Genomic DNA, 18,896 nt, shown 5'->3' with positions numbered 1-18,896 from the left:
CAGTCAATATAAGACACATATTTTAAATAAAAATTGACAATATATACTATTAGTAATTAGCAAATTTAAGCTTAATATTTTGAAACATGCTAAGAAATGTTAAAACATTTTAAATAAAAATATGTTTTAGACAACCTTGCTAAAATATTTTATTTTTATGTTATACAGTACAGATTATTGTCATATTGTAAATATTATAATATTGTAATATTGGCGTAGATTCTTAGTATAACTTTTTTTTAGTCAATGATCTTGATGTATGCACATCATATTTCAACATGTTATTTTAGTAGTATATTTAAATTAAGAAATTCATTCCCATAAGTAAATAAGTATTTTCGTAGTGTAATTGATTTATTACCGTATTTAATTAGAAGGTTTAAGTAAAAAATATACGAAGTATATTAATTATTTTATTTTAAGCTTAATTATTTATATTAAAAGAGAGGCGAATCATAGAGTGACATTTGTCATCACCACATTGATTTCCTCTCTTTTAGTATATTATATAGATAGATGAGAACTTGCTTGAAGAAGTGAAAAAGTTCTAGTTGTTCCATTTTCAAAAAGTGATTAATGCAGTCCGGAGTACTTTGTGAGCTTTTGATCTTATTATGAATGAAATATGAAGCTTTGCGCATGCTAATCTCTTTTTTTTTTTTCGCAGAATATTTTCTTTTTGTCTTGAGTTGATGATTGCTCCTTGGACAAACATGTCTTGCAAGGGAGTAGTATGTAATTTTTTTAATCTCAATATGCATTTTCTGAACACTTTTTTAAAATTATTAGAATCAATGATGGTCGAAGTTAAGCATAAGCGTGAAAAACAACCTGTTACACGTATTTAGAACTTCATCTGTGATAAATAAAAACAATAAAGTGTAATAGAAAGGGGAGAAAAAAAAACAAAAAGGAATACTTACTTTACTTTTAGCATCATATACTTACATTTTTACAGACTGTAAACCTTTAGGAGTTGAACCATTCAGCTTCACTCTGTTTCATTAATCCTTGAACAACAGAAGTTATACATTGGGCTACACACCTATATTTCCTCCAACTTACACAAGTTATAGCAGATTCTTTCAATAAAAATCACATTTCATTCTTAATTGTAGATACAGTAAAGGTACCGAAAGTTAATCACCCAAAAGTCATCCCTCTTCCTCTGGTTCCTCTTCTTCTTGAAGCAGATTTTCTCTATTGTCATGCGCCCAAAAACCACGGACATCTATAAGCATGCTAGCCACCGTACCACCTTGCTTGCATGCAAGTAAATCCTGCAATGTGATCATCAAGGCATCCATAGGCTTCACCATATCCCATATTTCATCTCTCACATCTTCGATACATAATTCATAATTTCCTCCCTCAATCCATTTCTGGTGTACATCTCTGATAGATATACAAGGAAATAAAACAAGATGACATTACCGGTTAGATAGGCCAAGTTCAATAGAATATTCAATCCAAAACAATGCAGTCTTAGCGCAATATAGTATTCATGCTAATCACTGTTTCTGTCAGTTTGAGGTTCGCAGACTTCTCTTCAGAACGGCGAACAGGAAAGCACAGAATTTTTTTGTAGGAAGATTGTATCGGGTAACATCTCTAGCTTACAGATGTCATCCTTCTTTACTTCCATTATTTATGAATATGCCATTGGAATTTGGAATACAGTGGAAGGGGGGGGGGGGGGGAGATAATTAGCATGCCAAGAAATCATACAGGGGCACTCACATACTATTAAAACAATAGAATTAGGTCCACATTTTCAGATTCTCTCCTCTTACTCTATAAAAACTCAAATTTACCAGCATTTATTTTAGCTACAAGAAAAATCAGGATCATCTCTCAAAGGCCAAAACAGTTGGTGCCAGAACAAAAGAATCAGGTCCACATGGCTAAAAGCCTAAAACTAAACAGATGCTCCCTTGTCTTCATTCTCATCTTTCAGGCAGACGCTACATGACCTGATTATCTATAGCATCAAGGGATGTTGCTTTCAAATTGCTTCATGGAACTAAACTAGGAAGTAGTATTATATTCAACACATAATTTCAATAATTTTGCAAGTTTATTATGTGGACAATGTTGCTCTTAGAAAATGGTTTCAAAATGTGAGCGATTAACAATACTGCAGGAATTACAAAATTTTGTAGCGATTAGCAATACTGCAGGAATTACATCCAACTTATTACCGAAAGTATTGTACCTGAAAAGAGTGTGGACATCAGCTGTTGTTAAGTAACCCCTTCCATTAAGATCAAGACACCTGAACAAGTACGTCAAACCTTCGGGAGTGTCTTTGTTTTCAAGAGCAAGAACAAAGTCCAAAAAGCTCTCAAAATCCATCTCCCGACTGTTTCCTCCACCACTTTTCCCACGGCGTACATGCTCATCAAAAACTACAGAAATGATAATCGAGAGTGAATAACGAACAATGGGCAGCTTGGAGACTTAACAAGAAAGTTAGAAATTTCCAACTGTCTTAGTGATTTGGGGGGGAGGGGGGGGGGGGGGGGGGGGGGGGGGGGGGATGATTTGCAGTATTTGTCTACATACAGTTCGAGAGAAAAGAATTCAACTCGGAAAATCATTTGTAAAACTTTTCAATAAGCGTTTAGTCAGAAGAGACCTAGATTCAACTCGGATAAACTCCGATAGTACATTGATTAAGAACCTATGTACTTCCTCCGTTCCAATATTAAATAACCACTCTCAATAAATATGGCATTAGCTTGAGTGACAAATACCGAAAATAATTCCATACCCCTCTCGATAAAGATATCTGTCAGTGTTCCATCTGCATATTCTCGGAGTTCTTGCTTGCTCAATGTTCCATTCATATCTTTGTCAAGTGCCAGAAACATGTCTTCAAAAGTCCAAAATGAATCAAATCGTCAGACTTGAAAAAATATTTAACAGAAAGCACACAAGAAAAACTCTAACCAATTCACACATCAAAACAATATACTCCTTTTGTTTCTAAATACTCGCAACACTTGTGTTTGCACATAGTTTTAGGAATGTTTGTCGGTAGTACATGAAAATGAACAAACTAAGGCCCTGTTCTTTTTGGCTTAATTTCAGCGTCAGGACTTATTTGGCAGTTCAGTTCAGTTCAGGAGCATTAAGTTCAGTTCAGTTTAATTCAGTTTAATTCAATTCAATTCAATTCAATTCAATTAATTTAATTTATTAATAATAATAATATTATTATTATTATTATTATTAATATTACTTGTATTATTATTTATATTATTGTATTACTTATTATTTATATTTATATTTATATTATTATATTATTATATTACTTATTATTTATACTTATATTATTATATTACTTATTATTATTATTTATAACTAAATATTTATTAATAATTAATATAGTTTATTATTATTTTTATTAATTAGTATTATTTATTATTAATTATTAATTATTATTATTTATTATTAATTATTAATTATTATTATTAATATTTATTATTAGTTATTAGTTATTAATTATTAGTTATTTATTATTTATTATTTATTATTTATTATTTATTATTTATTATTTATTATTTATTATTTATTATTTATTATTTATTATTTATTATTTATTATTTATTATTTATTATTTATTATTTATTATTTATTATTTATTATTTATTATTTATTATTTATTATTTATTATTTATTATTTATTATTTATTATTTATTATTTATTATTTATTATTTATTATTTATTTCGGTAATATATTCTGTTAAGTTAAGTTAAGTTAAGTTAAGTTAAGTTCAGTTGAGGAGCATTCAGTTCAGTTCAGTTCAGTTCAGTTCAGTTCAGTTCAGCTCTAAAGAACAGGGCCTAATTTGCAAGTGGAGTTAATGGGAATATTTTAATTGTTTGTGGGAGAGAGAAATAATAAAGAATTGGTGCAAATGGGGTTAGTAGGAGAGAGACAAGTAAAAAAGTCGATAGAAGTGGGGTTATTATGAGAGAGATAATAAAAAGTAGTGGTCCCATGCCAAAATAAGAAGTGTTGAAAAGTATTCAGAAACGGCCGAAAAAGGCAAGTGTTCCAAGTATTCAGGAACGGAGGGAGTGGCTTACAGGCTTATTTAGCACACTAGTGACTAGTGTACTGCTGCAAGCAGAATATTTTATGGAAATTCATATTCTGAACATCCAGATGAATACGCCTGAAATTAAGTTTAATCTAGTCCCCACACAGAGAGACATAGAATACAAAGGACACCCATAACTGAAAATAATATAATTCTTCACCAACCCCCAACCTCTCCAACAAATAAACAAAGTCAAATGTGAGCTATTGTGTTAAAATGAAAAGGAAGGAGTATAAGTTGCCGATTAGTTGGGCAAACAAAACCTTAGTCCTTAATAGTAAAATTTAAAGTTGGGGTTCAAATGAAAATGGAAATGAAATTATATTTGCTACTTACTGCTAAAACCATTGGCATTAAACCATTCATGACAAACTTTCTTAAGAGTGCAGCATACTTTGTTTCAGTATTTTAAAGACAAACAAATTCAAGGATCTCCACATACATCTTAAAATCATAATTATGAACTATCACAACCAGCAATTATTGCTAACAGATCTATGTAATAACTTTTTATCTGTGGCCACATCACAATCGATATGATAGTAAAATAAAGGTGTAGCCTGAAAAGACCAGTCTGCAAACATATAACCATACACCTACCACAAATGCGCTGTGCAGAGGTCAAGGAGAACCAATTCTCAGCCTGTTCAGTGTCAGTGACTTCCTCCTCACTTTCCTAATACATGGGTAAGTTAAAAAAACCACCAAGATAGAGACTGTGTCAGATACTAAAAGAAACGCTCAAGTGATATATTTCACCAATCACCATACATTTTAGAACTGTAAGATCAACACCAAATAGGAGTCACACTTGTATGAGGAAATTTCACTTAGAATTCGTTGTAAAACTTCACGATATAAGAGTTTTGCAATCTTGTTGAAAACTAAATGCAAAGCTTTAACTGCATATGGCGGTATAAGGAAGAGGGTGATATGATGCTACCTGGTGAAGTTCCATTAACTCCTGCAAGCAGTTACTTAGGAGCACTTTCTTTATGCAAGCCTTCCCTGCATAAGAAAAGATACAATTACTTCAATCCTAATACTTGAACTAACAAGGTAGTATACATGATGTTTTTCCTATTAAAGAAAACTGACAAGGAACTAAGTTGAGAACTTCAGAACAATATAAAAAGAGGCTGAGAGAGATTAATAATTCTCTTTAAAGTTGTCATTATGCAGGATAAATGATTTTTTTTTTTGGGTGAGGGCATTGAATAAAAATGACCAGAGCAATTGAGCTGTTCAAAGTTCCATTGAATTTATCCTTTAAAATTCTACGAGTTTAGAGTAGAACCGTAAGTTAAGAACTTCTCTTCTGGGAAACCCTTCAATCTAAACCCCATTTGTTTCAATGACTTTAAAAAACTTTAATGCATATAAAAGTTGACAGACTAATGTGCAAAAGAAGTTCGACAGACTAAATGTACAAATAAAAATAACAACATTACCAATTTCAGTGTCATCCTTAGGAATTCATATCCTCTTTTACCCTAAGCCCTAACACCTCCATATTACAAAAGTAAGAAAAACGAATAGTAATGAAAAATATTTAGTAGCTCCCATACCAGATGTTCCGCCCAGAACATTGACCTTGATTAAAACAAACATATGATCACATCTCCTTCACATGTTTCCTAACTCACACTTATTCATAGCCCACATATTCAAGCCCTGTGGGAAAATATGTTACATAGATTTGGCTAAGCCTGCAAGTGCATGATTAGTATGTACCTTAAGTTTAAACTGTCATTATCTAACATTTGGCAGTGTTTGAGGTTAACAAGTCTTGAAATCAGCTTCTGTTATTTTATAAAACATAGACACTACCCATTAAACAAGACAAACAGCAATCCTAGGCGAGGAATTCCCCAAAGATAAGGTATTCAGAAGCTGTAGTTACTTCTACCATCCTAAACTGAAAATTTAGCATTTCCGCCACTAAAGTTTGTACATGCAAATTTGTTGTATTCAAGAAAGGTGTATATATGAGAAAATTACTTCAGGAAATCAATGCATTTCATAATACAAATATATAGTTCTACCTAAAATAAGAGAAATATATAATAGCAAAGCAGAATACCTCGTCTGTGTGGGTCACAGAAGAAAAAGAATTTATGTGCAGCTATCCGGCAATACATTTGCATAAAGGCAGTAGGCATATCACGCAATTGTGCCAAGTTAGGTATGAGCCCTCTAATGTAAGCCTCCATTTCCTGAATATCACAGATAATTATATTGATAAGTGAAAAGTACTTCCCAAATGCATCAAGGAAATCAACAATTGAATTGTAATGTGCACACAGATAAAACAGCAGAAGATGAAAAACTCCATCCCTCCTTCACTGCCCACCTTCCTCACTCTTTTCTCTCTGCAGAAGTATAAAGCGTTCAAAACTGAATATTATCGGAAGCGGAATTGCAACATACATGTGGTTGAAGGAAGCCATCAGAATCCTCATCAAGCTCACTCATATCTATTCTAGCTTGAGTTAACGAAACCTGTATAATTAGTAAATTAGCAATGGAGCAACGAAATAAAGTGATTACAGTAGAGAAAACCTATCTAGTTTCATAAATCTTTGTTAAAACACCACCATAATGGATAAAAGAGACTGATCTAGCAAAGGTAAATAGGTAATAGATATATCATCAACATATGAACTGATCTAATCATTACAGTTCAAAAACACCACATCTACGTGCATAGCAGAAGGATTTACCGTCCGCATCACATAAAGGTAAAATGGAAGAATGGCGATTCTCCCCTGTTCATCCTTCTCAAACTTCATGAAATTTGAAGGACTGAAAAAACGTCGGCACTTAGGGCCAATTTGCTCAGCACAAACTGAGGCAATATGACAAAAATCTTCGTAGTTCATCTGCAAAATTTTGACATGAAAATAATCTAGCATATTAAAAGCTGCTTACATAGGAAAACTGAACAAAACACTAGAAATAAAGCCGATACAATTGTATAACAGTATAAATGCTATCCAGTCACAGAAAACACCTAAATACCAAAGGCTACAGGACAGATCAAGTATAAAAAGTTACAAAGAAACAAATATCTATTATTAGGCTAACCAAGGAACCAACAATAAAATTAGAAATTCACCATTATATGACTAGAGTTCAGAAAATAGTGGAAATGACAAGCCATAGGACCAAGACCAACCAACGTTGGTGCTCTTCAGTTACACACTAGGATGACAGCAATGGAAAGTATGAAAACCAAAGACCACCAAACACCAATGTCATTCCGGAAAAGATCTCAGTCATCTCACAGCATTACAGGTTTCAATATTGATTTTTATTTTGACTTGAGATATTTTGGGGCCTTGGACTCTTAGAGTGTGTAAACTAGAAGTACAATTATGTCAATTACTAAATACCTTGGAAATTATGAAACTAAATATAATCTGATTTACTCGCAAGAAGCATTAAACAAGTCCTTATCTTGAGTTATTTTTTTTCCCTTGTATTTCATTAAAGTCAACATGGAAAAGTTTTGATCTTTTAATACCAAGACACTCCTAATAAGAGTCCAAGTTTATAGATCTGACACAGAGACAATCTCAGCTTATAATTTCCAGTATTTTCTATGAATATGTTGTTCCATGCCACTCGGACCCCGGTAGTTGTGTCATGTTGAAGTGTCCATACCATATTGGAGTGTCAAGGATCCGATATTTGAGGTAAAATGAAGTGTCCAAGTGACAGCTGATGTAAGTCATAATAAGTTTCTGTATGGGTTACTCTACACCCAAACTCAGTTACCAACTAAAACCATTATGAAGGACTTTTTGGTGGTGGCACCAATTAAACATTGCATATGATTTTTCATTATTACCTAACTAATTATAAAATATTACCTAACTAATTATCCACAAAGGGTTGAAAACAATTTATTTTTATTTATTTTTTAAAAAAGACTGCAGAGTTGGGGACTTTATGACTCACTACATGAAAAGGGAAAGGAAACAAGAAAAGGAATTTTTTATTTATTTTGTTAGGTACTTAGGTTCCGGTGAGGAATGTAATACCACTCCCCTTTCATATTTTTGCTTGCCATATTAAGGAAAGATCATATGTTATTGACAACAAGCACAACCCTTTTACTACTTTTTGTCATCTCTAAGCCACCACGACTTTCAATCAGACCATAAGGTGGTCAATTTGCCTGCAGGGTGCAAATCCGGGACCTCTGTCCCAAGTTCAATCATGATAATGTCAAATAATAGTCTGATCACCTTTATTGCAATAGATGGGTGATGTCTTTAGAAGCTGCTGCCCAATCTGCCCTATCTTCTTCTTTTTCGTCCCAAACAGAGTTCAAAGAAGGGTCCAATAAGGTGGAGTGAAGGGCTAAATGGTGGGCCAAGGAAAGTTTGGTCAAGTGGACGGAGTGTAGGTGGTGTTGGATGTCAGAGATCTCAGCGGTTTGGGCGGGATGATGTTGGTTATGGTGGTGGCTAGGACGATGGTTGTTTACAGTATTTAAGAGAGTAAGAGGGTATTGTGGTTCAAAAGGGGCGTCTTGTTGTGGTTGTCTTAGCCTCTTAGGCTGGTGGTACAGAAGGGATCATGGCTGTGGTGGCTTTGTGTTAGTGGTTCAGAGAAGGTGATGGTTCTTGGTTTGCAGTGGCTGTCATTGTGATTTTAGGGGTTGGTGTTGGAACTAATTGGAAGTCTCCAGTGTGGTAATGTAGAGGGATCAAAAATATACAATCAAACAACAAAAAAGGAAAAACATGGGAGTTGATTCCATTTCTTTCCTAGTTCTTTGAAAACAATTGTCCATGACAAAGTAAACACCCCCCCACCCCTCTTCATGTCATTCCGTGCACTGAAAAACACAGCAGTGCAGAGATGCCAAAAAAATCAACTCTAATGATGACTATTTTTAAATCTAGGGTTTTTAAATATACATCCTAAATCTGGAAGAAATTGATTAACTTTTTCCGATCAAGTCGAACCTTCTGTTCCTGGATTGTCAATACACTAAACAGGAACTGATTCCAGCTTTCCTTCCTATTTCCTGTGTATACCCAGGCTTCGTTGTGCCGGCAGGTACAGCCGTGACAAATACCAAGTCCCAGCATCATAGTTTGTTAAGATAACTAGATAAGCAATAAAAGTCCCACAAGGAAAAGAGGGTTGGGAACAAAAGGCCCCTGCCTCAAGATTACGAGAATACACCAAAATATAGGAGCCTGCAGATAAAAAAGATGCTCTTCAGCTGAAAAATCATTTATGATCGTCATCCTGTGTTCTGCTTATAGGGCGGAGCGGGGTGTTAAAGAAAAGGGCAATCTTTTTATCCATAATTTGTGTTCCAAGCAAAAGAAATAATGAGTAGAACCACCAATGGACAGAAACTTGAAAATCACAAACAGTACACTGTACACATACAAAAGAAAATTATTACTGTACTAAAAGAAGCAAGGATGACCTTTTCAGCACCGGTAGCATCATCAATCACACAGTTCTCTCTTAAGCAGACCCACATAGCATCCAAATCATCAGCGTTTAGCAAAAGATCTGATTGTTTCTGTAACAAGTACGCACATTTTAAGTGGTCAGATGTTAGAAAATACAATATAATGATCAGCATATTTCAAAACCTACATTAGACAAGTTCTCAAAGACCAAGAATGTCATCACAAAGAAACATTTAATTTCTATACAACGCACTAATGTAGATTCTCATCACAAAAAAATTAAGCTCATTATCAGTCATTTTCAGCTAAGATACTAGTCATACCACCATTACTAACCTATCTACGAAAATCTACAAGTCAAGTCTTCCTCTAACTCAGATGCAGTAATTTCTTAACAAGAACAGCATCATAAAACCTAGTTAAGAAACACTGCTAACATACTAATCACAACATTCATAGCCAGAAACTCAATAAATCCAAGAGAAATTATCATTAAGTGTTAATAAAATGTCAGATAATAATCAAATCATGGCACTCCTTCCCCAAGTACTCTATATGAACGAACCGCAATCCATGTTTTTTCGTAACATCGATATGGATCCTTCAAAGAGGTCATAGGTTATAGTCTCCCAGATATTTGAACAGGTTTTGCATTCAAAAACAAACACAGCTACCAACACCACCAGATTCAGTGAGAATCCTGTCATGTGGTCATTATAAAAGAGACCTTATCCCTGGCAAGCAAAGAAGCTGTTTCCAAACCCTATTAAACACCACATAATAAAAAATTAAAAATTAAAAATCCGGATTTCATTGGATGTTCAGTCAATACCTTCAGAAATCTATACTTCGCTAGCCTCTGTACTCTATAACTGATAGATCCTTCTTCTGGTTTCTGCGCCAGGAGAAAAAGTGAAAAATAATAAGTGGCAAATCTGGATAGACGGAACTACAAAGATATTGGAAGGACATCGAGATATATTACTTTCACTATTTTAACATGTTCGACTTATTATATACCACCTAAATACACATATTACATACCATGTGGCAATAAATGACAAATATAAGAAGCTTACTCACGATTTTCTCACCATCTGTATCATAACAACCTACAATTGTACAAGCATAAACCTGCCTTTTATCTGATATCAGTAACTGTACCTTTTTGTAGAAGCTCGGGATTGCACCAGCTTCAGAACTTTTTTGTTGTTTCTCTTTAAAAATATCGAGCAAGATTCTCTTTGTTTCAAGCTCTACAAATACATGTAAGCAACAAGCAAACCGTAAGTTATAAAACCAGCAGAGATATTCAGCTCAACAGTGGACTATATAGTCCTATACAATACTCGCACCTCACTGCCACACTCTAAAGTAAGATAAAAATAATAATAAAAACGAAGGATCTATGACCAGCCTTGTGGCTCCTCAAAGTGCATGTTGAGATTGTTAGCGCTTTTTCCATAGAATATAGATAGGCTTTTATGATTTCCAAATCATTCATCAATAGAAAACTCTCAAACAACTTCCTATTACGAAGTACTACTTTACGCAATCCTCGGAGAGCTAAATAAGCTTACACATGTTTGTGGCTGCTCACATTTGTGATAAAGGTCCCGCCGTCCCGGGTTCAGATCGGTGTTTCAACATGGATGTGTGCACACCTCTTTTAGAGGTGTGTGTGTGTGGTGGGGTGGAGGATTGCAAAAAAGGAAAAGATAAGGGTTAAATGAAGAAATGATCATTGATGACAACTAAAATATCTCAATCTTTGATTTTATCGATTCTAACTGATACAGTACTATATAAAATAATCAGTCATTTTTATTTACGTAAATGACAGTTCTGTCAAATGCATGTTCTCATAATTAAAAATTTGATGCTATCAATTTGGATCTCTGTCCTTATATGCTTTTTCTTAAATGACCGAAAAATAATAGCCATTCCATATTTACAGTAATAAGGTTATAGGCACACTTTCTCCGTTGCACTGTTTGTCAAGCATTCCATCTTGAATTCTTGAGTTACAAAATAACTTTCTTTCATTAGAAAATGTATACGTATGTATCAACTTTTCAATCCACTACATAAACCTATTATTGGTTTAGTCCACTCATTAGATTCATAAATAATTGTGAATAGTCAATGTTTGCAAACATAATGGAACAAAGGGAGAATTTTAACATACTCACCAATCCTTGCATACAGATCACTAAATTATGGTCCTAACTCCTAAGCCATCTCAAGCAAGTAGAGATAGCCAGTTGGCTGGGCCAACATGGCTTAGGAACCAAACCTCACTTCAACTCAGCACGAACCACCAATAATAACAAATTGAAACAGGCTTAAGACTTGGTAAGCCGTTACATGCCCAGATAACACTTTTGGATCTTGTATATCAGCTATATCCATTTTATTGTCTTTCTTTTAACAATCCAACATGTTTTCCTCTTTAATTAGCATGGTTATTAAAATCGCGCTTCAAATCGTTTTACGATTCAATTTACGATTTTACACTTTTTTCTTGACTAGCGAAAACCTCGTAAAATTTAATCATGCTGAGAAAGTTATTAATAGATAAATATTGTTAATCATTGCTTATTTAGCTATTTAACAACTATATATTTCAATTATTAAGTTTTTCACCTATAATATAAGCACTTCAAATGAAATTTTAGCATCAAAACTTGATTAACTTGTTCATAAAATCGTAAGATTCTACGATTTAATTTTACGATTCGATTCTAAGAGTCCCTTCCGATTCAAAGTAGAATAGCGATTTTGATACCACAACAACAAAGCCTTAGTCCCAAAATGATATAGGGTCGGCTAACATACAATCAAACCACAAAGGATCGGGAAGTTAAAAGAATAAACAAGGAAGAGGGAGAAAGTGGAATTAATGAAAGTAAAATAAGAGGAAAATATGTATACATATACACACACATAGATATATATATATATATATATATATAGGGGAGGGATCCGGTAAGAACACCTCCTTATGTGAGAACACTTCTTATGGTGAGAACACTTTTACACTCTCTATGTTCTATATTTGTTCAACAATGTTCTAAATTTTCAAACTCATGTTCTAAATTTATTCAACCATGTTCTAAACTTATTTAACCATATTCTAAATTGGTTCAACCATATTCTAAATTTATTCAAGCACGTTTAATTTTATTCAAGCATGTTCTAAATTTATAAGCTCATGTTCTAAATTTATTTAAGCATGTTCTAAATTTATTCAAGCATGTTCTAAATTTTATTCAAACATGTTCTAAATTTATTCAACGATGTTCAAAATTTTCAAACTCATGTTCTAAATTTATTCAACCATGTTCTAAACTTATTTAACCATGTTCTAAATTGGTTCAGTCATGTTCTAAATTTATTCAAGCATGTTTTAATTTTATTCAACCATGTTCTAAATTTTTAACCTCATGTTCTAGATTAATTCAAGCATGTTCTAAAATTATTCAACCATGTTCTAAATTTGTAAGCTCATGTTCTAAATTTATTCAAGCATGTTCTAAATTTATTCAACGATGTTCTGAATTTGTTCAACAATGTTCTAAATTTGTTCAACCATGTTCTAAATTTGTAAGCTCATGTTCTAAATTTATTCAAGGATGTTCTAAATTTATTCAAGCATGTTCTAAATTTATTCAATCATGTTCTAAATTTATTCAACGATGTTCTAAGTTTGTTCAACCATGTTCTAAATTTGTAAGCTCATGTTCTAAAATTATTCAATCAGGTTCTAAATTTTTAAGCTCGTGTTCTAAATTTATTCAAGCATGTTCTAAATTTATTCAAGCATGTTCTAAACTTATTCAAGCATGTTCTAAATTTGTTCAACCATGTTCTAAATTTATTCAAGCATGTTCTAAGTTTATTCAAACATGTTCTAAATTTATATTTCGAAGCCACCAAATTGAACTCGATTTTAATTTTTGGAATTGAGAAATCAATTGAAATCGATTTTAATTGTTGAATTCAGATTTCGAAAATCGATTGAGAATGTCGATTAAAATTCGATTTTGAAACCTCCTAACAATCAATTGATTGATATTAGAATCAAAGAAATCAATTTAGAACATGAAACTGGATAAATTTCGGATTAATTTAGAACATGAATTCGGATAAATTGACTGATATTAGAATCAAAGAAAGCAATTGATTTAGAATCTCAGAAAAACGAAATCGATTGATTTAAAATCGAAATCGAAGAATCGAAGAATCAAAGAAACCTAAATCGAAAGAAACCTGAGAGTTCGAACTCCGATTCGCGAACCACAACCACCGCGACCGGTGACGAATTTCTGCGAGCTGCGGCGAGCGGCGTGAGGAAAGTAGAAGCGTCAGCGAGAGGAGAGAAGAAGCGGCGGCGTAGAGGAGAGAAGAAGCGGCGGCGTAGAGGAGAGAAGAAGCGGCGGCGTAGAGGAGAGAAGAAGCGGCGGCGATAGGAGAAAGAAACAGCGGCCAGAGGAGAAAGAAACGGCGGCGAGAGGAGAGAAGAAGCGGCGGCGAGAGGAGAGCACAATCGGCGGCGAGAGATAAGTAGCGGCAGTGGCTAGCGGCGGCGGCGATTGGTGGTGGTGTTCGAATAGGAGAGAGAGGGGAGTTGAAGAGAGAGGGGAGTTGAAGAGAGAGAACGTGAAAATCAGAAATATTGAAAAGAAAAACGTGAAAGAACAATTATATTGGTTTATTTGTTTATAACAATCACGAAAATGCCATTATAGAAAGTGTTCTCACCGTAAGGAAGTGTTCTCACCGTAGGAAAGTGTTCTCACGAGAGCCTTCCTCTATATATATATATATATATATATATATATATATATATATATATATATATATATATATATATATATATATTCCTTTCAGAAAAATATATAAATATATGTATATATTACAGATAAAATATTATTGGGGATAATAAAAATAAGTAAAGTTTAAAATAAATAAAATAATTACATTTCAAATAGCATAAAAATAAAAAGGTTTGCAAAACGCAAGTAAAAGTAAGAGACTCAAAATGGAAGATGTAAAAGTCAAATGAAGTCATCAACATATATTCTCTCTCCATTATGTCCTATCCTACGCCATATTTTCCTCGCTCATATCATACTGAATCACCTTCCTCCAAGTTTTTTAGGTCTTCCTCTACCCCTTGCAATTCTATCACTTTGCCACCCTTCTAGCCTCCTAACCAGGGCATCACTTGATCTTTTGCTTACATGCCCAAACTATCTTAAACGATTTTCCATCATCTTAAACTCAATCGGTGCAACCCTTACTTTCTTCCTAACAATGTCATTCCTCAAACGATCCTTTCTTGTATGCCCACACATCCAATGTAACATGCGCATCTCCGCCACATTCACCTTATGCACGTGACAATGTTTTACTGCCAGCATTCCGTGCCGTATAACAATGCCGGTCGAATTGTCGTGCGGTAAATTTTCCCTTCAATCTTTGGGGCATGTCTGGATCACATAGGAACCCCGTGGCACTTTTCCACTTCAACCAACCTGCTTTGATTCTATGAGCCACATCGTCATCCAAATCCCCATCTTGTTGGATAATAGATCCTAAATAACAGAACATTTCAGAACCTTGGACAATTTCCCCATCTAAGGTAATCGCCCCTCTCTCTCTGTCTTGGACTCCACTAAACTTAAACGCCATATATTCCGTCTTGTCTTAGCCTAAAACCCCGAGATTCCAAACTTTGTCTACATAACTCCAACTTACTTTCCGCTCCTTCTTTGGTTTCATCAATCAACACAATATCACCTCCAAACATCATGCACCAGGGTATACCATCTTGAATTGACCTCGTCAATTCGTCCATGTCTATAGCAAAAAGAAACGGGCTAAGTGCGGAACCTTGATGCACTCCAATCGTAATGGGGAATTCTTCGGTCTTACCAACACTAGTCCGCACACTCGTGCTAACTCCCTCATACATGTCCTTGATGATATCAATATACTTCCCCGAAATTCCTTTCCTACTTATACCCACCAAGGAATTTCCCTCAGTTCCTTATCATACGCCTTCTCCAAATCAATGAAAACCATATGTAAATCCTTCTTCTTATCTCGATAATACTCCATTAGTTGCCTTATAAGACGAATGGCCTCCATAGTCGATCTCCCATGAATAACTCCAAACTGGTTCTCCGAAATCTTCACAATTCTCCTTAATTTTTGCTCAATATTCCGCTCCCAAGTATGACTCATTAGTTTGATTCCTCGCAGTCCTGGACATCGCCCTTATTCTTGTACAAGGGGATGATAGTACTTTTCCTCCACCCTAATGGCATCCTATTACTTCCCCAAATCTTGTTGAAAAGAGTTGTTAACCATACAAGCCCTCTCTCTCCCAAGCATCTTTAGACTTCGATAGGTATGTCATCGGGCCCCACTGCCCTCTTGCGTCCCATCTTTTTCAATGCCATCACGACTTCTCTCTTTTGAATTTTTCGCATAAAGTCTAGGTTAACCATATCCTGAGGGTTAAAGTCTAGAATATCGATTTTGATAACCTTGTTAATTAGAATCTTTTTTTCCCCCCTCAAAAGAAATATTGAAGGATTGCATCAAGCGGAAAATTATGAACAAAAGAAAAGGTTAAAAATAAAGATTAATGATCGAATTGCACATGCTCTAAGCCTAGGGTTAGGGTGCCTCCATGATCCCCCTCCAAACTACTAAGTCCATAAATGTTAACAAAAAAAGGGATCACCTACTGCACTTTAAGCTTGAATTCACCCCCCGCCCCTCAAACCCAAAAAAGTATACACTTCGATCATTGACGTCCGTGAGGGGTCAACCCAATCATTCATTATTGCCCCCCTTGCAAAAACCATTATTAATTGATCTTATGCGCCTCAGTCACGTAAACAAACAAGTGCTTGAGTGAGCACACACACATTGCAACTTTTTACAGTGCAATAATGACGTAAAAGAAAAGGGAAAGAGGTCATTTAGCTATTCATTTTAATATGCCAAAGAAAGCTGTGAAAAAGGCAAAGGTAAGAGATTTTTCTCTCCCAGGTCCCAAATTGTATCCATGGCTTTTTGCTTTGCTAAGACTTCCAAGAGAACCCAGCAATTGCGAATACTATGAAGCAATTCCTACCTTTTCACAAAATTTGACATATACAAGACTCTGATAGAACAAAACTAGCAGTTCTATAAAGTTAACCCCGCTTTTTATGTTTCACAAAGGCTGCATGACATACATGGCATGATACAAGCTATGACCTATTGAGCTTACAATCCAACTTGTCAATATAGCACCATACTCTGCTCTCAAATTCATCCACAGATCCAAATTATAAATTTGTGGTTAAAAAATCTCAAGCACTTCATCTTCCCAAATACTTGACAAATTTGTGAGTATCAACTTATATAATCGAAATCAAAAGTTATCAATTGACTAGAAACAACCCGTTGCAGCAACCATCTTCATAAGTTCATTCATTAAAATTTGATACACAGCCGTAAATGACATCATCTTCCCCCACTCAATTCAACAAAAAACCAAATACAAATTACTAAACCGCATAAGCCCCTCCCTAACAACCCACCATCGCCTCCACCACATACGCGGTACAACAATTAGAAAAAGGCATAAACAAGAAAAATAAAATACTACGGAGTATTAGTCTATGATTGAAGAACAGCAACTCCTTTGAAAAAATTTGAATTGGGCAAAAACAATCCGTCTCAAATTCGAAAACAGCTTACTTCCAATGTGAAATGGGAACAAAATTTGTTGATCATAGCCAACAACGAAACCGCAATATGACAATTACAATAGCGAACAATAACGAATAGGAATGGGGAAATGAAACGGATAAGGAGAGGGAAAGTAAGAAAAGTACTGACCCATCAAAGCTTCAGAGCCAAGTCCGGCGCCAGATCCGATGAAACGGCGGAGATTTCGTACCCATAACATGGACGAAGCCGGCGGGATCTTCCGCTGCCCCGGAACCTCATGCCCCTCGCCATCGCTTGAGCCACTGTACATTCTCTCTCTAGTTTTTCTAAAATGGGGGAAATTGGAGTGATAATGGTGGGTGGCAATGAAACCCTAAGATGTGAAGGGAGGGGGTTGTCGTCGGAATTGTTACTCTAACATGAGAGTTTGAGCTATGGCAACTTTGTATTACATGTACAATCAACCAGAACTAACTTCTTTTTATTTATTTTTTGATGTCAAACACTCTTAATTTTCTCCGGTCAAAACGCTACCCGCTACTCCAAAGGCTATCGCCGAACAGGGCCTAAAAGTTACAAACCATAGTTTACGGGCAAATAAGCCAGATCAGCCCCATAATATAGTCTAATATGCAAATTAGTCTTATCCGTCTTATTGGAAGCAAATTAACCCTTAATGTTTAGTGTAATGTGCAATTAACCACCTACTATCAATTTTTGAACTATTTCCACCGAAAATTATAATTTCTGTTGGAAAATAATTATTTTAAATACATGTATAACCGTATTAGAAATGGAAGGACAAAGGTCTTCTTGTATTCTTTTGTTATCCACCACGTTTTCTAATTACTTTCATTGACTCTTTCATGGGTCTTCAATCTTCATCTTCCACCAAGGCACCAACCTTCATTCTCTTCCATTGAACAACAGTAAGTCTGATACTGACTCGTCCTACCTCCATCTCAACAACCTTCAAACATTGTGTTACCGCCTTCCTCCTCTTCACTGTGCCCCTCTTTGTCGAACAACGTCGTTGTAAACCCTCCAACCCCGACGACTTTATATTGAATTCTTATTTACATTGATTTGTTTTTTATAATTGGATGATTCCACCATTAATGGAGCTATATAATCGGAGGATTTATTACGCAGTAAATGAATGGTACTTCTTATTAATTTTGTATATCATTTGGTATTTAGTTCGAATAGGGAATATATTTATATGGTATATTTTTATTTTCCGACAGAAATTATAGTTTCGGCGAAAATTGATAGTTAAAAGTTAATTGTACATTACATTAAACATTAGGGGTTGATTTCTTTCGAATAAAACGTATGGGGCTAATTTGCACATTAGATTATTATTATTGGGCTAATTTCCCACATTCGCCTTAGATTACGAAGGTTGATCCTTCAAAATTACATCCATATCAAATCCCGGAGGGAGTTCAAAAGAAACTAAATCATAATTAGCTATTACATTTGTTCTATTTATCTTAGCCAATATATTTGCAACCTTATTAGTGCTCCTCGATGCATACTCAAGTTGCATTTCAATGATCTACAACATGAGTGTGAGGGGGTCGAAAAGTGCGATACAACGAC

At 34.7% G+C, this 18,896-nt stretch overlaps 1 protein-coding gene and 1 non-coding gene across 2 annotated transcripts; both read right to left on the bottom strand.

Annotated features, from left to right (window-relative positions):
- Positions 1–896: 896 nt before the first annotated feature.
- LOC110788806 (probable serine/threonine-protein phosphatase 2A regulatory subunit B'' subunit TON2) lies at positions 897–17,746 on the bottom strand. The gene is made up of 12 exons (XM_021993443.2): positions 17,460–17,746; positions 10,719–10,810; positions 10,387–10,449; positions 9,566–9,664; positions 6,834–6,992; positions 6,541–6,612; positions 6,194–6,326; positions 5,054–5,118; positions 4,711–4,786; positions 2,774–2,875; positions 2,216–2,408; positions 897–1,395 (listed from the first exon to the last, which is right to left on the bottom strand). The coding sequence occupies exons 1-12, from the start codon at positions 17,599–17,601 to the stop codon at positions 1,155–1,157; spliced, it is 1,437 nt and encodes a 478-aa protein (XP_021849135.1). The 5' UTR covers positions 17,602–17,746; the 3' UTR covers positions 897–1,154.
- On the bottom strand, positions 1,513–1,631 carry LOC130471209 (small nucleolar RNA snoR104). The gene has a single exon (XR_008931870.1). It is a non-coding gene; the product is annotated as a small nucleolar RNA snoR104 (small nucleolar RNA).
- Positions 17,747–18,896: the final 1,150 nt, after the last annotated feature.

The sequence above is a fragment of the Spinacia oleracea genome, chromosome 3, assembly GCF_020520425.1.
Source record: "Spinacia oleracea cultivar Varoflay chromosome 3, BTI_SOV_V1, whole genome shotgun sequence".
Lineage (NCBI taxonomy): Eukaryota > Viridiplantae > Streptophyta > Magnoliopsida > Caryophyllales > Amaranthaceae > Spinacia > Spinacia oleracea.
The sequence above is the reverse complement of the archived record's forward strand: the minus strand, read 5'-3'. Positions and strand labels throughout refer to the sequence as shown.